Here is a 22,384-nt window from a genome sequence, read left to right as displayed (position 1 = left end):
AGGGAGGGCTGACGGGGAGGAGGAGGAGGCGGGCTGAGGGAGGGCTGACGGGGAGGAGGAGGAGGAGGAGGCGGGCTGATGGCGGGCTGAGGGGGCGGAGCGAGGAGAACCGTCTTCACTCCGCGCAAGCGACTGTTCGGCCCGGGCGGGGCGGGGCGGGGCGCGCGCTGTCTTCCGCGCCCACGGCTGGTCGGCCCCCGGAGGCGGCGCACCGGGCCTGGGGAGGGGCCGGGCCTGGCCGGGAGAAGGGCCGGGGGCCGGTCCGGGGGCCCGCGATGCCGCTGCTGGTGGGCGCGCTGGGGGCCCTGTTGCTGGCCGCCCTCGGCGCTCTCTTCCTGGGCCGGTGAGAGGCCGGGCGGGCGGGCGGGCCGCGGGCCAAGGGCGGGGGGGGGGGGGGGGGGGGGGGCTGAGGAGGGGGAGGACGGGGAGCGGAGGGGGAGGGGCCGAGGGGCGGGCGCGCGCGGGGGGCTGAGGGGGAGGAGGAGGGGGCGCGCGCGGAAGGGAGGGGGAGGACGGGGAGCTGAGGGGAAGGGGAGGGGCTGAGGGGGAGGAGGAGGGGGCGCGCGGAAGGGGGAGGAGGAGGAGCTGAGGAGAAGGGGGAGCTGAGGAGAAGGGGCTGAGGAGGAGGGGGAGCTGAGGAGAAGAGGGGCTGAGGAGAAGGGGGAGCTGAGGAGAAGGGGGAGCTGAGGAGAAGGGGCTGAGGAGGAGGGGCTGTGAGGGGCTGAGGAGGAGGGGGAGCTGAGGAGAGAAGGGGGAGGGAGGAGAAGGGGCTAAGGAGGAGGGGGAGCTGAGGAGAAGGGGCTGAGGAGAAGGGGGAGCTGAGGAGAAGGGGCTGAGGGGCTGAGGAGGAGGGGGAGCTGAGGAGAAGGGGGAGCTGAGGAGAAGGGGCTGAGGCGGGGGCGCGCGGCGGAAGGGGGGAGGTGGTGGAGGAGGGGGCGGCCCCCCCCCATCCCCATCCCCATCCCCCGTTCCCCCCCCGGGCCCCGCGGGCTAACGGCCCCCAGCGCCTCCCTGGGCCGGGGCCTGCCCAGCCCAGCCCAGCCCAGCCCAGCCGGGGCCTGACAGGCAGGCACCGAGACCTGCGCCCGCCCACCGGGGACGGACACACACACCCGGGCTGGGGGGGCGGGGGGGGGGCAGGCGGGACCCCCAGCGGGCCCGGGGAGGCCGCTGCGCCCCGAATCCCTCCCTCCTCTCTTTTTTTTGTCTTTTTCAATGGCATCTGTGAAGCGCTTGCTCTGTGCCAAGCGCCGTTCTAAGCGCTGCGGGGGCCACAGGGTGATGGGGTTGTCCCGCTTGGGGCTCACGGTCTTCATCCCCATTTGACGGATGAGGGAACCGAGGCCCGGAGAAGCGAAGTGGCTCGCCCAAGGTCACCCGGCTGACAAGTGGCGGGGCCGGGATTCGAACCCGTGACCTCTGACCCCCAAGCCCGCGCTCTTTCCACTTGAGCCACGCTGATGGCCATTTGTTAAGCGCTTACTATGTGCAAAGCACTGTACTGAGCGCTGGGGGGGGGGATACAACGTGATCAGGTCCCACGTGGGGCCCACAGTCAATCCCCATTTTACAGATGAGGGAACCGAGGCTCAGAGAAGTGAAGTGGCTTGCCCAAGGTCACACAGCAGACGTGTGGCGGAGCCGGGATTCGAACCCGTGACCTCTGCCTCCAAAGCCCGCACTCTTTCCACTGAGCCACGCTGATTGATGTGTACACTGATTGATAAATACGATTGATGGTGATGACTGATGGCATTTAAGCGCTTACTATGTGCAAAGCACTGTACTGAGCGCTGGGGGGGGAATACAGCATGATCGGGTTGTCCCACATGGGGCTCACAGTCAATCCCCAGTTTACAGATGAGGGAACCGAGGCCCAGAGAAGTGAAGTGGCTTGCCCGAGTTCACCCGGCTGACAAGTGGCAGAGCCGGGATTCGAACCCGTGACCCCTGACTCCCAAGCCCGGGCTCTTTCCACTGAGCCACGCTGGCCCGGAGGTCATCTAGACTGTGAGCCCACTGTTGGGTAGGGACCGTCTCTATATGTTGCCGACTTGGACTTCCCAAGCGCTTAGTACAGTGCTCTGCACACAGTAGGCGCTCAATAAATCCGATTGATCTTTGCCACAGAGTGGTTTTGATGTCGGTGACCGGGGGCGAGAGTTGAGGCCGGTCGTTGAGGAAAGAGCGGGGTGAGGGTTCTCCCAAAGAGCGCTCGGCCCCGGCCCCCACCCCGCCCTGCCCTCCGGTGCCCTTCGGGGACCGTTGTGGGCGTCCGCCGGGCAGTGCCCGCTCACCGGGATCTCTCGGCAGGTGGCTGGTGGTCCGCTTGGCTACCAGGTGGTGCCAGCGGAGGCTGCGGGCCGAACTGAAGATCGGCTCCTTCGGCTTTTTCTGGATCCAGAACGTCAGCCTCAAGTTCCAGCAGCACCCGCAGACGGTGGTGGGTCCTAGGGTCACCCCCCCCATCCTCGAAAAACTGGGCACCCTCGCCCCTGATCCCTCCAAGGAGGCCCTGGAGCCATTCCGGTAGCCCTTGGCTAGGGGAAGTCTCCTTATTGCTGAATCGTGCTTTCCAAGCACTTAGTACAGTGCTCTGCGTGCAGTACGTGCTCAGTAAATACGGTTGAATGACTAATAATAATAATGATGGCATTTATTAAGCACTTACTATGTACAAAGCAATGAATTTCCCACAGCTGGATCCTGCTCCAAGGAGGCCCTTGAGCCATTCCGGTAGCCCTTGGCTAGGGGAAGTCTCCTTATTGCTGAATCGTGCTTTCCAAGCATTTAGTACAGTGCCCTGCGTGCAGTACATGCTCAGTAAATACGATCGAATGAATAATAATAATGGCACTTATTAAAGCGCTTACTATGTACAAGGAGGCCCTTGAGCCATTCCGGTAGCCCTTGGCTAGGGGACGTCTCCTTATTGCTGAATCGTACTTTCCAAGCACTTAGTACAGTGCCCTGCGTGCAGTACGTGCTCAGTAAATACGGTTGAATGACTAATAATAATAATGATGGCATTTATTAAGCACTTACTATGTACAGAGCAATGAATTTCCCACAGCTGGATCCTGCTCCAAGGAGGCCCTTGAGCCATTCCGGTAGCCCTTGGTTAGGGGAAGTCTCCTTATTGCTGAATCGTACTTTCCAAGCACTTAGTACAGTGCCCTGCGTGCAGTACGCGCTCAGTAAATACGATCGAATGAATAATAATAATGGCATTTATTAAAGCGCTTACTATGTACAAGGAGGTCCTTGAGCCATTCCGGTAGCCCTTGGCTAGGGGAAGTCTCCTTATTGCTGAATCGTACTTTCCAAGCACTTAGTACAGTGCCCTGCGTGCAGTACGCGCTCAGTAAATACGATCGAATGAATAATAATAATGGCATTTATTAAAGCGCTTACTATGTACAAGGAGGTCCTTGAGCCATTCCGGTAGCCCTTGGCTGGGGGAAGTCTCCTTATTGCTGAATCGTGCTTTCCAAGCATTTAGTACAGTGCCCTGCGTGCAGTACATGCTCAGTAAATACGATCGAATGAATAATAATAATGGCATTTATTAAAGCGCTTACTATGTACAAGGAGGTCCTTGAGCCATTCCGGTAGCCCTTGGCTGGGGGAAGTCTCCTTATTGCTGAATCGTACTTTCCAAGCACTTAGTACAGTGCCCTGCGTGCAGTACGCGCTCAGTAAATACGGTTGAATGACTAATAATAATAATGATGGCATTTATTAAGCACTTACTATGTACAGAGCAATGAATTTCCCTCAGCTGGATCCTGCTCCAAGGAGGCCCTTGAGCCATTCCGGTAGCCCTTGGCTAGGGGAAGTCTCCTTATTGCTGAATCGTACTTTCCAAGCACTTAGTACAGTGCCCTGCATGCAGTACGCGCTCAGTAAATACGGTTGAATGACTAATAATAATAATGATGGCATTTATTAAGCGCTTACTATGTACAAAGCAATGAATTTCCCACAGCTGGATCCTGCTCCAAGGAGGCCCTTGAGCCATTCCGGTAGCCCTTGGCTAGGGGAAGTCTCCTTATTGCTGAATCGTACTTTCCAAGCACTTAGTACAGTGCCCTGCGTGCAGTACGCGCTCAGTAAATATGATCGAATGAATAATAATAATGGCACTTATTAAAGCGCTTACTATGTACAAGGAGGCCCTTGAGCCATTCCGGTAGCCCTTGGCTAGGGAAAGTCTCCTTATTGCTGAATCGTACTTTCCAAGCACTTAGGACAGTGCCCTGCGTGCAGTACGCGCTCAGTAAATGCAATTGAATGAATAATAATAATAATGATGGCATGTGCTTACTATGTACAAAGCAATGAATTTCCCACAGCTGGATCCTGCTCCAAGGAGGCCCTTGAGCCATTCCGGTAGCCCTTGGCTAGGGGAAGTCTCCTTATTGCTGAATCGTACTTTCCAAGCACTTAGTACAGTGCCCTGCGTGCAGTACGCGCTCAGTAAATATGATCGAATGAATAATAATAATGGCACTTATTAAAGCGCTTACTATGTACAAGGAGGCCCTTGAGCCATTCCGGTAGCCCTTGGCTAGGGGAAGTCTCCTTATTGCTGAATCGTACTTTCCAAGCACTTAGTACAGTGCCCTGCGTGCAGTACGTGCTCAGTAAATACGGTTGAATGACTAATAATAATAATGATGGCATTTATTAAGCGCTTACTATGTACAAAGCAATGAATTTCCCACAGCTGGATCCTGCTCCAAGGAGGCCCTTGAGCCATTCCGGTAGCCCTTGGCTAGGGGAAGTCTCCTTATTGCTGAATCGTACTTTCCAAGCACTTAGTACAGTGCCCTGCGTGCAGTACGCGCTCAGTAAATATGATTGAATGAATAATAATAATGGCACTTATTAAAGCGCTTACTATGTACAAGGAGGCCCTTGAGCCATTCCGGTAGCCCTTGGCTAGGGGAAGTCTCCTTATTGCTGAATCGTACTTTCCAAGCACTTAGTACAGTGCCCTGCATGCAGTAAGTGCTCAGTAAATACGATTGAATGAATAGTAATAATGATAATGATGGCATTTATTAAGTGCTTACTATGTACAAAGGAGTCAATTTCCCACAGCTGGATCCTGCTCCAAGGAGGCCCTTGAGCCATTCCAGTGGCCCCTAGCCAAGAGGCCTAGGGGAAGTCTCCTTATTGCTGAGTTGTACTTTCCAAGCACTTAGTACAGTGCTCTGCCTGCAGTAAGTGCTCAGTAAATACGATTGAATGAAAATAATAATGATGGCATTTATTAAGCGCTTATTATGTGCAAAGCAATGAATTTCCCATCCTGTCTCCCACCCTGAGGTGCCCACGTAACCCTGTCGTGCACCTGGCAGATCTGGGCCCCCCCTGAAAGTCACTTGAGCACTTAGAACAGTGCTTGGCACGTAGTAAGCGCTTAACAAATACCATTATTCTTCTTCTTCACAAAGCCCCTCTTGTGCCCTTCTAGGAGGTTGACAGCGTGTGGATTTCCAGCAAGCTCTTAAGCCATGAGTTGCCGTGAGTACCTCACTCCCACCCCTTTTCTCTGCTTTTACTCTATTTATTATTACTCTATTTGTTACTCTATTACTTTATTTATTCATTTTATTTGTACACATTTATTCTAATTATTTTATTTTGTTAATATGTTTTGTTGTCTGTCTCCCCCTTCTAGACTGTGAGCCTGCTGTTGGGTAGGGACCACTATTTATTTATTTTATTTGTACATATTCTATTTTATTTTGTTAATATGTTTTGTTTTGTTGTCTGTCTCCCCCTTCTAGACTGTGAGCCCACTGTTGAGTAGGGACCGTCTCTATATGTTGCCAACTTGTACTTCCCAAGTGCTTAGTACGGTGCTCTGCACACAGCGCTCAATAAATACGATCGAATGAATGAATGAATGAATGCTTAAGAGGGTCTGGAGGTGGGAGGGTGTGAAGCAGACTCTCTTCACTCTTTGCTTCACACCCCTCCCCATCCCCCTGCCTTACCTCCTTCCCCTCCCCACAGCACCTGTATATATGTATATATGTTTGTACGCATTTATTACTCTATTTTATTTGTACACATTTATTCTAATTATTTTATTTTGTTAATATGCTTTGTTTTGTTCTCTGTCTCCCCCCTTCTAGACTGTGAGCCCACTGTTGGGTAGGGACCGTCTCTATATGTTGCCAACTTGGATTTCCCAAGTGATTAGTCCGGTGCTCTGCACACAGTAAGCGCTCAATAAATACGGTTGAATGAATGAGTGAATGTTTGTACGTATTTATTACTCTATTGATCTTCTAGACTGTGAGCCCACTGTTGGGTAGGGACCATCTCTATAAGTTGCCAACTTGGACTTCCCAAGCGCTTAGTCCGGTGCTGTGCACTCAGTAAGCGCTCAATAAATACGGTTGAATGAATGAATGAATGTTTGTATGTATTTATTACTCTATTGATTTTCTAGACTGTGAGCCCACTGTTGGGTAGGGACCATCTCTATATGTTGCCAACTTGGGCTTCCCAAGCGCTTAGTCCGGTGCTCTGCACTCAGTAAGTGCTCAATAAATGCGGTTGAATGAATGAATGAATGTTTGTACGTATTTATTACTCTATTGATCTTCTAGACTGTGAGCTCCCTGTTGGGTAGGGACCGTCTCTATAAGTTGCCGACTTGGGCTTCCCAAGCGCTTAGTCCGGTGCTCTGCACTCAGTAAGCGCTCAATAAATACGATTGAATGAATGAATGAATGCTTCAAGTTGCCAACTTGGACTTCCCAAGCGCTTAGTCCGGTGCTCTGCACACAGTAAGCGCTCAATCAATCAATCAATCAATCAATTGTATTTATTGAGCGCTTACTATGTGCAGAGCACTGTACTAAGCGCTTGGGAAGTACAAATTGGCAACACATAGAGACAGTCCCTACCCAACAGTGCGCTCACAGTCTAAAAGGGGGAGACAGAGAACAGAACCAAACATACCAACAAAATAAGATAAATAGGATAGAAATGTACAAGTAAAATAAATAAATAAATAAATAGAGTAATAAATATGTACAACCATATATACATATATACAGGTGCTGTGGGGAAGGGAAGGAGGTAAGATGGGGGGATGGAGAGGGGGACGAGGGGGAGAGGAAGGAAGGGGCTCAGTCTGGGAAGGCCTAAATAAATATGATTGAATGAATGAATGAATGCTTCAAGTTGCCAACTTGGACTTCCCAAGCGCTTAGTCCGGTGCTCTGCACTCAGTAAGCGCTCAATAAATATGATTGAGTGAATGAATGAATGCTTCTCTCCCCTCTGGCGGGAGCTGGGGCTGGCGCTTGGCCGTTTGGCCGCCCTGGGTGAGACCAAAGGTGGCAGCCGTCGGCAGACCCAACTTGGCGGGCTCAGCCTTGCCCCCAGGGGTGAAGAGGGCACGGGTGGGGGGGGTTCATCGTCCAGGATAGGGGAGCGGAACCAGTGACGGCGGTCTCTGTCCCTCTGTGGGCAGGCACTACGTGGCCCTGTGCTTCGGAGAAGTGCGAATCCGAACCGACCTACGCAACGTCCCCCGTCTGCCCGCCCCCTTCGCCCGGGGCAGCGGCCGGGCTCCCCAGGACCTACCTCTCAGCCCGACCCTGCTGAGGATCGCCTGCCAGGTGAGGATACCCCCGCCCGCGTTCGCCGTCCGTTTCCCTTCCCCGACGACCCCCCCGACGTTTCCGTTGCTGGCCGTGCCCCCCTCCGCGTGCTAGGTGAGGGGTGCCTGGCATCTCCCTATCCTCTCCCACCCAGTCCGAAAGGAAGAAAGGAATTGCGTCCTGCCATTGGCGGCCGCTCATGTTCGCTCCTCCCTCCAGCTGTTCTCCGTCCACGTGGACTCTGTCAACATCATGGTCCTCAACGTGGCCACTTCAGAGTCCCTGTGGCACATCCAAATCAGCCGGAGCCGCTTTCTGCTGGATAGCGATGGGAAGAGGTGAGCGTCGGGCGGGGGGGTGGTGGTGGTGTGCGGATCCCCGTTGAATCGGGGCGCAGAGACCACCTCCGGCTGCCCGGCAGAAAGTCCCCAAGCCCTCCGCTCTGCGGAGGGACGGGAGAGCTTGAGTTCAGTACCGTTTACCGGGCTGTAATCAATCAATCGTATTTATTGAGCGCTTACTGTGTGCAGAGCACTGGACTAAGCGCTTGGGAAGTCCAAGTTGGCAACGTATAGCGACGGTCCCTACCCACTGGTGGGCTCACGGTCTAGAAGGCGCTATAAATTATTATATTATTATCATGTAGTATGTTATTATTTAAGAAGATGGCATTAGAAGCAGCGTGGCTCAGTGGAAAGAGCCCGGGTTTGGGAGTCAGAGGTCGTGGGTTCTAATGCCGGCTCCGCCACTTGTCAGCTGGGTGACTTTGGGCCAGTCACTTCACTTCTCTGGGCCTCAGTTCCCTCATCTGGAAAATGGGGATTAAGACCGTGAGCCTCACGTGGGACAACCTGATCACCTTGTATCCCCCCCAGCGCTTAGAACGGTGCTCTGCACATAGTAAGCGTTTAATAAATGCCATTATTATTATTATTATTATCATTATTATTCTCTGGGCCTCAGTTCCCTCATCTGTAAAATGGGGATTAAGACTGTGAGCCCCACGTGGGACAACCTCATCACCTTGTATCCCCCCCCAGCGCTTAGAACAGTGCTTTGCACATAGTAAGCGCTTAATAAATGCCGTTATTATTATTATTATTAATCAATTGTATTTAAGCTTTGCTTAAATCATATTTTTGCTTTGTACTAAGCAAGTGCTTAGTACAGTGCTCTGCACACAGTAAGCGCTCAATAAATACGATTGATTATTATTATTCTCTGGGCCTCAGTTCCCTCATCTGTAAAATGGGGATTAAGACCGTGAGCCCCACGTGGGACAACCTGATCACCTTGTATCCCCCCCCAGCGCTTAGAACAGCGCTAGGCACATAGTAAGCGCTTAACAAATACAAACATTATTATTATTTAAATGTATTATAAATTATTATTTACTTGTATTAAATAATAAAATCTCCCCCTCTGAGTAGTAAACCCGCCGTGGGCTGGGACGGTGTCTACCACCTCTGTTGTCACGTTGTCTCCCAAGCGCTTAGTACGGAGCTTAGCGCCCGGCAAGCGGTCCGTAAATACCTTCGATGACAATATGTACGGAGCTCAGGGCCCGGTAAGCGCTCCGTAAATCCCGTCGACGACGATACGTCAGACCTCGGTGCGGCCTGATCCCAGTTCGGGGGGGGGGATCTGTGTCCGGAGCGTGCTTGCTCCAAGGCATTCTGTTCTGCCTCTCTGGAAAGCGGGGATTGGGGCGGGGGGCAGCAAGTGGTCTGACCCCCCCGCCCCTCCTCAGGCTGGACTGCGAGGTGAGCCTAAGCCAGGTCAACAGCAAAGTGCTGAAGAGCGGCCAGTCGGTAAGTGGCCGGACCCCTCCGCGGCGGCCGCCTCTGTGTCCTTCGGGGGCTCGGACCGGACCCCTTCCGAGCGAGTCGCCGAAACGGTCCCCGGACGTCTGGCTTACTGGCTCGTGATGCCATGCCAACCGGGCCTTTGGGGCGGGCCCGGGTGTTTCCGCTCCTCCCTGCCCGGGTTACCACCCGCCCTGTCTGGCAGGAGGACACCTGCCTGGCGGAGCTGTCGCTGGCCCTGGACCTCTGCGTGGAGCTGGGCTTCAGCTCCCGGCGGTTGAAAGCCATCACCCTGGGTGTGTGGGCCCTCCACGCCGAACTGCACGAAGGCCTCTTCCACAGCCAGCTGTTGCGCCAGCAGCTGGCCCTGGCCGCCTCCCCGAGACGCGGTAAGGTCCCTTCGAGAAAATGAAGTTTACCCGCCATATCCCCGGGCGTTTTCTAACCTTACCGTTTCCCCAGAACCACCAGAACCACTGCGTCAGGCAGTGGGATTTATTGAGTGCTTCCTGCGTGCGGAGCACTCGCGCTAAGCGAGCGTGTACAGTGAATGTAAGCTCACTGTGGGCAGGGAACCTCACTACCAACAGCGTGGCTCGGCGGAAAGAGCCCGGGCTTGGGAGTCAGAGGTCATGGGTTCCAATCCAGGCTCCGCCAGTTGTCAGCTGTGTGACCTTGGGCAAGTCACTTCACTTCTCTGTGCCTCAGTTACCTCATCTGTAAAATGGGGATTAAAACTGTGAGCCCCCCGTGGGACAACCTGATCACCTTGTAACCTCTCCAGCGCTTAGAACAGTGCTTTGCACATAGTAAGCGCATAATAAATGCTATCATTATTATTAGTATTATTACTAACTCTGTTAATTTGTTCAGTCGTATTTGTTGACTGAGCCCCCTCCTTCCTCTCCCCCTCCCCCCATCCCCCATCTTACCTCCTTCCCCTCCCCACAGCACCTGTATATACGTATATATCTTTGTACGTATTTATTACTCTATTTTATTTGTACATATTTATTCTATTCATTTTATTTTGTTAATATGTTTTGTTTTGTTCTCTGTCTCCCCCTTCTAGACTGTGAGCCCGCTGTTGGGTAGGGACCGTCTCTATATGTTGCCGACTTGGACTTCCCAAGCGCTTAGCACAGTGCTCCGCCCACAGTAAGCGCTCAGTAAATACAATTGAATGAATGAATGTTGAGCGCTTACTTTCATTCATTCATTCAGTCGTGTTTATTGAGCGCTTACAGTGTGCAGAGCACCGTACTAAACTCTTGGGAACGTGCAGGACAATAATAAACGGTGACATTCCTTGCCCACAGCGAGCTCCTGTTGTATTGCCCCAAGTGCTTGCTCGATAAATACGGTTGAGTGATCGCTAATAGCGTTGGCAGATACAACGCCCACCCTCAAGGAGCTTCCAGTTTAGCGGAAGAATTGGGGTCTAGTGGGAACTCGGCCGCCCTCCCCATTCATCCGAAAGAAACATCCCGGGGTTTGAGGGGAGGCAGAACACGGACGGGCCGGGGTGGCTGGGGTTGCCCGGCGGGGAGGGCCACCGGCCGTCCTTTCTGTTCCAGAGGTGGCCGAGGACCGGGCCGAACCGACTCTGCCCGGCCTGGACCTCCTGACTCAGCTGCCGGGGCGGGTGAAGGTGGAGATGGAGAACACAAGCGTGGTGCTGTCCATGAACAGCCAGAAAAGGTGAGGGGGCCGGAGCCGGGTTGCTTCCCGGGGCCTCTGTGGTTGCCAAGCAGCTGGGATGCAGCCAGCATACATACGGACCTTTAACTTACATATTTACCCTATTTATATTAACTTCTAACGCCAGTCTCCCCCTCTAGACCGCAGGATGAACAAGACCAAACATACTAACAAAATAAATAGAATAGATATGTACAAGTAAAATAAATAAATAAGAGTAATAAATATGTACAAACACATTTGACTTTGAGCCCCACATGGGACAACCTGATTACCTTGTAACCTCCCCAGCGCTTGGAACAGCGCTTTGCACACAGGAAGCGCTTAATAAATGCCATCATCCTGATTATTATCGGGGAGCCCAGAAGGGAAGGAGGGAGGGTCGTCCTGACCCCTGCCTCCTGCAGTTCTAGACTGTGAGCCCGCTGTTGGGTAGGGACCGTCTCTATATGTTGCGAACTTGTACTTCCCAAGCGCTTAGTACAGTGCTCCGCACACAGTAAGCACTCAATAAATGCGATTGAATGAATGGGGACTGTATATGTCTCTAGCCAAGCGCTTAGTCCGGTGCTCTGTACGCGGTGAGCGCTCAATAAATACGAACGAGTGTACAACTTGTACTTCCCAAGCGCTTAGTACAAGCGCTCAGATAATACCCAGACTGAGTGTATCTGCCAGCTGGGTTGTACTGTCCCCGCCCGAGCGCTCGGTACGGTGTTCGCTGGCTCAGTGAATAGCGCCGATTAGCAGGATCAGCCGTGCGGTCGCTGGCTCCTCTGAGCCCAGCTCTGTCTCCGGCCCAGGCATCTCAACTGGTCCCTGAGAACGCTGCAGTTCGTGTTCCAGCGGGACGAGGAGCAGCTGCCCCTCCGCAGCTTCACGCCGAACACCGACATGGCGCAGATGAGCACTGAGCTGCTCCTGGAAGGTCGGGGCCCCGGGGAGAGCCCGGGTGCGGAGGCGGGCCTACCTGGGGAGCGGAGCCTGTGTTCGTTAGGCGAGCAGCTAAGGGGAAGGGCCTCTACCCTCACCCTCGGGGGAAGCCCGCTTAGTACAGTGCTCTGCACACAGTAAGCGCTCAATAAATCCGATTGAATGAAGCCTGCAGTGGAGTCGGGGAGGATTGTTAGCCCTCTTGCCTCAGCTGCCCCCGCCCTAGCTCCCCATCCTGTTCCTTTTCGCCAACCGGTCCCGCTGTCTCCCTCAGAGGGGCTTCTGCTGTCTCAGAGCCGTCAGCGCATCGTCTGCCTCAGCTCCCTGAAGGCCAGCGTGCAGGTGAGTTCATTCAGTCGTACTTATCAAGCGCCTCCCGGGTGCTCAGTCGTTTCGGTCCGGGCCCCGGGATCGCCTCCGTTCTCCTCCCCCGTCCCCTTCCCTCCTCTTCCCTCCTCCAGGTGACCACCATTGACCTCTCAGCTGCCGTGGTTCTCAATACGTGCATCGTCCACTACCGGCACCAGGAATTCTCCCACTGGCTGAACATGCTGGCGGTGGAGAGCCGGCGGCCCGGCCCGCCGTCCCCTCGCCGGGCCGGGGCCAGGTGAGACCGTCGGGGTTTCACACCTCCTTCTTGAGGCGTCCCACACCCCCTTCTTGAGGGTTGCAGCAGAACGTAGCCTTTTGGGGGGCGGGAGTCGGTCCCTAGGATACAAGTTGGTCTTCTCCCTCGGCAGGAGCTTCCCCCAGATCCTGGCTCCCGTCATCCTCAGCACCTCCATCTCCAACGTGAACATATCTGTGCAGCTTGGGGACACGCCGCCCTTCGCCTTAGGTTTCAATTCCATCTCCCTGGGTAAGACCCTGCAGGGAGAAGGGGGTGGGGGCCCCGCTCTTCCCACCTTCTGAGTGAGCCCGCTTGGCAGCTTGCGGGGGCGGAGGATGGGACGAAGGAAGTCGAAGCCCACTGCCCTGAGACCCCCCCACCTTTCCCCTCTTCCATTCGCTGAATTGTATTTATCAAGCATTTACTGTGTGCGGAACCCTGTACCGAGTGTTCTGGGAGAGTACAGGATAATAATAATGATAGCATTTATTAAGCGCTTACTATGTGCAAAGCACTGTTCTAAGCCCTGGAGAGGTTACAAGGTGATCAGGATGACAATAAGCCGACACATTCCCCGCCCACAACGAGCTTACGGTCTAGAGGGGGAGACGGACGTTAAAGAAATAAATTACAGATGTGGACGTAAAGGCTGTGGGGCTGGGGGAGGGCGGTGAATAAAGACAGCAAGGCAGGGCGACGCAGAAGGGAGTGGGAGAAGAAATAAATAAATTACAGATGTGGACGTAAGGGCTGTGGGGCTGGGGGAGGGCGGGGAATAAAGAGCGAGGCAGGGTGACGCAGAAGGGAGTGGGAGAAGAAATAAATTACAGATGTGGACGTAAGGACTGTGGGGCTGGGGGAGGGTGGGGAATAAAGAGAGCAAGGCAGGGTGACGCAGAAGGGAGTGGGAGAAGAGGAAACGGGGGCTTAATCGGGGAAGGCCTCTTGGAGGAGATGGGCCTTCAATAAGGCTTCGAAGGCGGGGAGAGTCATTGTCGGATTTAAGGAGGGAGGGCATTCTGGGCTAGAACCGGGATGTGCGCGAGGGTAGGGGGTGAGATAGATTCATTCGTTCGTTCATTCAGTCATATTTATTGAGCGCTTACTGTGTGCAGAGCACTGGACTAAGCGCTTGGGAAGTCCAAGTTGGCAACATCTAGAGACGGTCCGTACCCGACAGCGGGCTCACAGTCTAGAAGGGGGAGACAGATGGCAAAATAAAACATATTAACAAAATAAAATAAATAGAATAAATGTGTACAAGTAGAGTAATAAATACGTACAAACATGTTCATTCAGTCGTATTTATTGAGTGCTTACTGTGTGCAGAGCACTGGACTAAGCGTTTGGGAAGCACAAGTTGGCAACATCTAGAGACGGTCCCTACCCAACAGCGGGCTCACTGTCTAGAAGGGGAAGACAGACGACAAAACAAAACACATTAACAAAATAAAATAAATAGAATAAATATGTACAAGTAAAATAGAGTAATATACATATATACAGAGTGACTTGAATATAAATAGCCCCCTCCTTCCTCTCCCCCTTCTCTCTCCATCTCCCCGCCTTACCTCCTTCGCCTCCCTACAGCACCTGTATATATGTTTGTGCATATTTATTATGCTATCTATTTATTTTACTTGTACATATTTATTCTATTTTGTTTTGTTAATATGTTTTGTTTTGTTGTCTGTCTCCCCCTTCTACACTGTGAGCCCGCTGTTGGGTAGGGACTGTCTCTATATGTTGCCAACTTGTACTTCTCAAGTGCTTAGTCCAGTGCTCTGCACACAGTAAGCGCTCAATAAATACAATTGATTGATTGTCCTTCCCAAGCGCTTAGTCCAGTGCTCTGCACACAGTAAGCGCTCAATAAATGCAATTGATTGATTGATTGGTTGTCCTTCCCAAGCGCTTAGTCCAGTTCTCTGCACACAGTAAGTGCTCAATAAATACGATTGAATGAATGAATAAATAGCACACCCCGTAAATGTTTAGCACAACCAAAAATTTGGTAACCCAGTTTTCGGGTATCTAAGCGTGGAAGACTGTGAGCCCCCCTTGGGACAACCTTGTATCCTCCCCAGCGCTTAGAACAGTGCTTTGCACAGAGTAAGCGCTTAATAAATGCCATTATTATTATTATTATCTAGCTTTATTTCTGTTTGTTCTGACGACGTGACGCCTGTCCGCATGTTTTGTTTTACTGTCTGAGATGAAACAGTGAGAAGACTGGCGTTAGAGGAGCCAAGTAGTAGATTAGTAGCAGTAGGAACGATGAAGGGTTGTAGTAGAAGATTAGCGAGTCGAGGTCGGAGGGGGCGAGGTGATTGAGCGCCTTGAAGCCAACGGTGAGGACTTTCGGTTCGATGGGCGACGGCGGGCGGCCCTTGAGGAGTAGGGCGACGTGGCCCGAACGTTTCTGTTGAAAGATTCTCCCTGTTCCTCTGCCCCGCAGATTACCAGCATCTGCGGCCCCAGAGCATCCATCAGCGGGGCGTGCTGGCCGTGGATCACCTGTGCTGGCGTGTGGGCAACGACTCTCACATCCAGCGGGCACCGCACCCCCCCAACATGCACGTCTGGGGCGAGGCCCTCATCCTGGACTCCTTCACCCTGCAGGTAGGCGAGCGGGCCCCGCTGGGAACTGGCCTCGCGGGACCGCGCCTCGGGCCACCTGGCATCAGTCATTCATTCATTCAATCGTATTTATTCATTCAGTCGTATTTATTGAGCGCTTACTGTGTGCAGAGCACTGGACTAAGCGCTTGGGAAGTACAATTTGGCAACATAGAGAGACGGTCCCTACCCAACCGCGGGCTCACAGTCTAGAAGGGGGAGACAGACAACAAAACAAAACGTATTAACAGAATCAAATAGATCGAATAGATACGTACAAGTAAAATAAATAGAGTAATAAATATCATCATCAATCGTATTTATTGAGCGCTTACTATGTGCAGAGCACTGTACTAAGCGCTTGGGAAGTACAAATTGGCAACATATAGAGACAGTCCCTACCCAACAGTGGGCTCACAGTCTAAAAGGGGGAGACAGAGAACAAAACCAAACATACTAACAAAATAAAATCAATAGAATAGATATGTACAAGTAAAATAAATAAATAAATAGAGTAAAAAAATATGTACAAACATATATACATATATATAGGTGGTGTGGGGAAGGGAAGGAGGTAAGATGGGGGGGATGGAGAGGGGGACGAGGGGGAGAGGAAGGAAGGGGCTCAGTCTGGGAAGGCCTCCTGGAGGAGGTGAGCTCTCAGTAGGGCTTTGAAGGGAGGAAGAGAGCCAGCTTGGCGGAAAGTACGGAAAGCTGTATATATGTTTGTATATATGTACAAACATATATACAGATGGAGGGGGGAGGAGGGGGAGAGGAACGAGGGGGCTCAGTGTGGGAAGGCCTCCTGAAGGAGGTGAGCTCTCAGTAGGGCTTTGAAGGGAGGAAGAGAGCCAGCTTGGCGGGAAATACGGAACGCTCCACGAATTTGCGTGTCATCCTTGCGCATCTTCTTTCGCGAGCGGCTGGTCGATGGGGAGGAGGAGAGGAAAAAGGGGGCTCTTACTGTGTGCAGAGCACTGGACTAAGCGCTTGGGAAGTACTGGTTGGTGACATATAGAGACGGTCCCTACCCAACAGCGGGCTCACAGTCTAGAAGGGGGAGACAGACAACAAAACAAACCGTATCAACCAAATAAAATAATTAGAATAAATATGTGCAAATAAAATAAATAAAGAGTGGTCCCTACCCAACAGCGGGCTCACAGTCTAGAAGGGGGAGACAGACAACAAAGCAAAACATATTAACAGAATAAAATAATTGGAATAAATATGTACAAATAAAATGAATAAATAAATAGAGTAATAAATAGAGTAATAATAAGTAAATAGAGTAAAAGCAGAGAAAAGGGGTGGGAGTGAGGTACTCATGGCAACTCATGGCTCAGGAGCTTGCTGGAAATCCACACACTGTCAACCTCCTAGAACGGCACAAGATCGCCTGGGAGGTTGCCGCGCGGGTCTGACGGTTATCCAGCTTGCACATAGTAAGCGCTTAACAAATAAAGTTAAATAAATATCCCACTCCGCCAACTGTCAGCTGTGTGACTCTGGGCAAGTCACTTCACTTCTCTGGGCCTCAGTTGCCTCGTCTGTAAAATGGGGATTAAGACTGTGAGCCCCCTTTGGGACAACCCGATCACCTTGGAACCTCCCCAGCGCTTAGAACAATCAATCAATCAATCAATCAGTTGTATTTATTGAGCGCTTACTGTGTGCAGAGCACTGTACTAAGCGCTTGGGAAGTACAAGTTGGCAACATATAGAGATGGTCCCTACCCAACAGTGGGCTCACAGTCTAGAAGGGGGAGAACAGTGCTTTGCACATAGTAAGCACCTAATAAATGCCATTATTATTATTATTATAACGTGATTATTATTGAGCACTTTCGGGGTATTGCCGGGCGTATCTGACGGTTATCCCGCTGAGCCGGCTTGCACATAGTAAGCGCTTAACAAATAACGCTAAATAAATACCCCACTCCGCCAACTGTCAGCTGTGTAACTCTGGGCAAGTCACTTCACTTCTCTGGGCCTCAGTTGCCTCGTCTGTAAAATGGGGATTAAGACTGTGAGCCCCCTTTGGGACAACCTAATCACCCTGGAACTTCCCCAGCACTTAGAAGAGTGCTTTGCACATAGTAAGCACCTAATAAATGCCATTATTATTATTATTACGTGATTATTATTGAGCACTCTCTGGGTACAGAGCACTGGACTAAACACTTGGATGTGGCCTAATGGAACGAGCCTGGGGCTGGGAGTCTGAAGAAGTGGGTTCTAATCCCAGCCCCGCTACCTACTTGTCTTGCCACGTGACCTTGGGTCAGTCGCTTAACTTCCCCGTGCCTCAGTTTCCTTTTCTATAAAATGGAGATTAAGACTGTGAGTCCCACGTGGGACAGGGACTGCGTCCAACGCAATTATCTGGCGTCTACCCCAGCGCTTAGGATGCTGCTTGGCACATAGTAAGCGCTTAACTTCTAGACTGTGAGCCCACTGTTGCGTAGGGACCGTCTCTATATGTTGCCAACTTGTACTTCCCAAGCGCTTAGTCCAGTGCTCTGCACACAGTAAGCGCTCAATAAATATGATTGATTGATTGATTAATGAATACCACAATTCTTAACAAATCAGTCAGACGTATTTGAGCGCTTGGGAGGGTACAGCGTAACAACATTCCTGGCCACAGTGAGTTCGCAATCTAAAGAGGGCGACAGACGTTAATATAAATAAGTAGATAAATAAATTGCATGTGTATTCAGATAGTAATAACGATAGTATTTATTAAGCGCTTACTGTGTGCCAAGCACTGTTCTAAGCGCTGGGGGGATACAAGGTAATCAGTTTGCCCCACGTGAGTCTCACAGTCTTAATCCCCATTTTCCAGATGAGGGAACTGAGGCCCAGAGAATAATAATAATAATGATGGCGTTTATTAAGCGCTTACTATGTGCAAAGCACTGTTCTAAGCGCTGGGGAGGTTACAAGGTGATCAGGTTGTCCAACGTGGGGCTCACAGTCTTAATCCCCATTTTCCAGATGAGGGCATTGAGGCCCAGAGAAGAATAATAATAATAATAATGATGGCATTTATTGAGTGCTTACTATGTGCAAAGCACTGTTCTAAGCGCTGGGGAGGTTACAAGGTGATCAGGTTGTCCCACGGGGGGCTCACAGTCTTAATCCCCATTTTCCAGGTGAGGGAACTGAGGCCCAGAGAATAATAATAATAATAATAATAATGATGGCATTTCTTAAGCGCTTATTATGTGCAAAGCACTGTTCTAAGCACTGGGGAGGTTACAAGGTGATCAGGTTGTCCCACGGGGGGCTCACAGTCTTAATCCCCATTTTCCAGATGAGGGAACTGAGGCCCAGAGAATAATAATAATAATAACGATAGCGCTTATTAAGCGCTTACTATGTGCCAAGCACTGTTCTAAGCACTGGGGAGGTTACAGGGTGATCAGATTGTTCCCTGGGGGGCTCCCAGTCATAATCCCCATTTTCCAGATGAGGGAACTGAGGCCCAGAGAAGTGAAGTGACTTGCCCAAAGTCACACAGCGGACAATCGGCAGAGCCGGGATTTGAACCTATGACCTTTGACTCATTCATTCAATCGTATTTATTGAGCGCTGACTGTGTGCAGAGCACCGGACTAAGCGCTTGGGAAGTCCAAGTCGGCGACATCTAGAGACGGTCCCTACCCGACAGCGGGCTAAGCCCGGGCCCTTTCCACTGAGCCACGCCGCTTCTCAGATTGTATTTGTTTGAGATAGAAAACAAACGTCCCAGTCGTCAGTCCCGGCCGGCGGGACTCGTTCGCGGGACCGTGGCTGTGCGCCGGGGTCTGAGCGATTCGCCACGGGGTCCTCTCCCTCCGCAGGGCAGCTACAACCAACCCCTGGGCTTGTCCAGCACGCAGGCGGACACCCTCTTCCTGGACTGCACCATCCGCGGGTTGCAGGTGGAGGCCTCGGACACTTGCGCCGAGTGTCTGTCCCGCATCCTGGCGGTCGCGGGCCCGCGGCCTGGGGAGCCGCCGCCTCTCCCCGCGGGACCCTCGCCCGCGGAAGGCCAGGCCCTGCTCTGGAAGGTGGACCTCAAGGTGGAGGACGTGAATCTGTTCACCCTCTCGAGCCTGGTGGGTAAGTGGGCGCCGGGGGCCCCGTGCCGGGCGTGACGCCGGTCGGGGAGCGGCCGCGTCCAGGCCGCGTAAGCGTAGCTCTCATTCATTCAATTGTATTGAGTGCTTAGTGTGTGCAGAGCACTGTACTAAGCGCTGGGGATGTCCCTCTGGAAGGTGGACCCGAAGGCGGAGGACGTGAATCTGTTCACCCTCTCGAGCCTGGTGGGTAAGTGGGCACCGGGGGCCCCGTGCGGGGCGTGACGCCAGTCGGGGAGCGGCCGCGTCCAGGCCGCGTAAGCGTAGCTCTCATTCGTTCAATCGTATTTATTGAGCGCTGACTGTGTGCAGAACACTGTACTAAGCGCTGAGGAAGTCCTTCTGGAAGATGGACCTGAAGGCGGAGGATGTGAATCTGTTCACGGTCTCGAGCCCGGTGGGTAAGTGGGCGCCGGGGGCCCCGTGCGGGGCGTGACGCCAGTCGGGGAGCAGCTGCGACCAGACCATGTAAGCTGTTGGGTGGGGACCGTCTCTATCTGTTGCCAACTTGTACTTCCCAACCTGCACGCAGTAAGTGCTCAATAAATACGATTGATTGAATGAATGAATGAGGCAACACTGACCGAGGGGGCCTGGGTGCTAATCCTGACCCCTTCGCTTGTCTGCTGAGTGACCTTGGGTAAGTCACTTCAGTCCTCTGTAATGATAATACAGTAATAGCGATGATGATGATAAATACCGTAAAAAAAGGTAGGCGGTCGTCTAATGGAAGAAAGCCCCTCTTGTCAAGGGGGAGTAATATTCCCTCTCCGTCTGTGGAACTGGACCCACCCACTGCCATGACCCCTCCATTCATTCATTCATTCATTCAGTCGTATTTATTGAGCGCTGACTGTGTGCAGAGCACTGTACTAAGAGCTTGGGAAGTCCCTCTGGAAGGTGGATGTGAATCTGTTCACCCTCTTGAGCCTGGTGGGTAAGTGGGCGCCGGGGGCCCCGTGCGGGGCGTGACGCCAGTTGGGGAGCAGCAGACGGCTTCCAGGCCGCGTAAGCGTAGCTCTCATTCAGTCAATCGTATTTGTTGAGTGCTGACTGTGTGCAGAGCACTGTACTAAGCGCTGGGCACGTCCCTCTGGAAGGTGGACCTGAAGGCGGAGGACGTGAATCTGTTCACTCTCTTGAGCCTGGTGGGTAAGTGGGCACCGGGGGCCCCGTGCGGGGCGTGATGCCAGTCGGGGAGTGGCCGTGTCCAGGCCGCGTAAGCGTAGCTCTCATTCAGTCAATCGTATTGAGCGCTGACTGTGTGCAGAGCACTGTACTAAGCGCTGGGGACGTCCCTCTGGAAGGTGGACCTGAAGGCGGAGGATGTGAATCTGTTCACGGTCTCGAGCCCGGTGGGTAAGTGGGCGCCGGGGGCCCCGTGTGGGGCGTGACGCCAGTCGGGGAGCGGCCGCGACCAGGCCATGTAAGCTGTTGGGTGGGGACCGTCTCTATCTGTTGCCAACTTGTACGGTCCCAAGCTGCACACAGTAAGTGCTCAATAAATGCAATTGATTGAGTGAATGAATGAGGCAACACTGACCGAGGGGGCCTGGGTGCTAATCCTGACCCCTCCGCTTGTCTGCTGAGTGACCTTGGGTAAGTCACTTCAGTCTTCTGTAATGATAATACAGTAATAGCGATGATGATGATAAATACCGTAAAAAAAGGTAGGCGGTCGTCTAATGGAAGAAAGCCCCTCTTGTCAAGGGGGAGTAATATTCCCTCTCCGTCTGTGGAACGGGACCCACCCACCGCCATGACCCCTCCATTCATTCATTCATTCAATCGTATTTATTGAGCGCTGACTGTGTGCAGAGCACTGTACTAAGCGCTGGGGAAGTCCCTCTGGAAGGTGGACCTGAAGGTGGAGGACGTGAATCTGTTCACCCTCTTGAGCCTGGTGGGTGAGTGGGTGCCAGGGGCTCCATGTGGGGCGTGACGCCAGTCAGGGAGCGGCCGCGTCTAGGCCGCGTAAGCGTAGCTCTCATTCATTCAATCGTATTTATTGAGCGCTTAGTGTGTGCAGAGCACCGGACTAAGCGCTTAGGAAGTCCAAGTCGGCAACATATAGAGACGGTCCCTACCCGACGAGGGGCTCACAGTTTAGAAGGGGGAGACAGACAACGAAACAAAACACATGGACAGGTGTCAAGTCATTAGAATAAATAGAAATAAAGCTAGATGCGCATCACCACTTAGCTGTGTGACTTTGGGCAAGTCACTTCACCTCTCTGGGCCTCGGTCCCCTCATCTGCAAATGGGGATCGGCAAAACGTGAGCCCCACGTGGGACAGGGACTGGAGCAGCGCGGCTCAGTGGGAAGAGCCCGGGCTTGAGACTGAGTCTTTTAGACTGTGAGCCCACTGTTGGGTAGGGACTGTTTCTATATGTTGCCAACTTGTACTTCCCAAGCGCTTAGTACAGTGCTCTGCACACAGTAAGTGCTCAATAAATACGATTGATTGATTGATTGATTGAGCTCTCCCTCCCTCAGCTGGCCGGCTCCAAATGGGCTGCCAGAGGCGGGGTTGGAAGTCATGCCCGTAAAGCGGCCATTTGGTATGGGTCGAACGCTCGTCAGGCCCTAATAATAATAATAATAATAATGATGATGGCATTGGTTAAGCGCTTACTATGTGTAAAGCACTGTTCTAAGCGCTGGGGAGGTTACAAGGTGATCAGGTTGTCCCTCGTGGGGCTCACAGTCTTAATCCCCATTATACATTCATTCATTCATTCATTCAATCATATTTATTGAGCGCTTTCTGTGTGTGGATAGGAAGATCGGGAAGTGCCGGACCAGCCCAGCCATCAGGAGAGGAGTTAGGGGGAGGAACTGAGGGACGGGAACTTGAGAGAAGGGGACGCGAAGGGATGGGATGGGGAAGACCACAGTGTCCGCCGGGACTGAGAGGGGATGTGGGCCACCAATCAATCAATCGATCGCATTTA

The 22,384-nt window shown here is 52.5% G+C and overlaps 1 protein-coding gene across 5 annotated transcripts in view; it reads left to right on the top strand.

The window, feature by feature from the left end:
• The first annotated feature begins 275 nt into the window (after positions 1–275).
• Positions 276–22,384, top strand: part of KIAA0100 (KIAA0100 ortholog) — a 61,656-nt gene continuing 39,547 nt past the window's right edge. For 3 of the 5 annotated variants that reach the window (XM_038759038.1, XM_038759037.1, XM_038759039.1), the window contains exons 1-14: positions 276–343; positions 2,314–2,443; positions 5,483–5,532; positions 7,502–7,649; positions 7,851–7,969; positions 9,382–9,442; positions 9,642–9,825; positions 11,014–11,137; positions 11,941–12,065; positions 12,345–12,412; positions 12,532–12,677; positions 12,811–12,929; positions 15,139–15,302; positions 19,151–19,412. In XM_038759038.1, coding sequence (XP_038614966.1) covers positions 276–343; positions 2,314–2,443; positions 5,483–5,532; positions 7,502–7,649; positions 7,851–7,969; positions 9,382–9,442; positions 9,642–9,825; positions 11,014–11,137; positions 11,941–12,065; positions 12,345–12,412; positions 12,532–12,677; positions 12,811–12,929; positions 15,139–15,302; positions 19,151–19,412 — 1,768 coding nt within the window. Of the gene's footprint in view, positions 344–2,313; positions 2,444–5,482; positions 5,533–7,501; positions 7,650–7,785; positions 7,970–9,381; positions 9,443–9,641; positions 9,826–11,013; positions 11,138–11,940; positions 12,066–12,344; positions 12,413–12,531; positions 12,678–12,810; positions 12,930–15,138; positions 15,303–19,150; positions 19,413–19,587; positions 19,620–22,384 lie in introns of those variants that run through there. The other 2 variants (XM_038759040.1, XM_038759041.1) reach the window with 2 other exon arrangements.

Source organism: Tachyglossus aculeatus, chromosome 17 (assembly GCF_015852505.1).
Source record: "Tachyglossus aculeatus isolate mTacAcu1 chromosome 17, mTacAcu1.pri, whole genome shotgun sequence".
NCBI lineage: Eukaryota > Metazoa > Chordata > Mammalia > Monotremata > Tachyglossidae > Tachyglossus > Tachyglossus aculeatus.
Note: the sequence above shows the minus strand (reverse complement) of the source record. Positions and strands in the feature narration are given on the sequence as shown.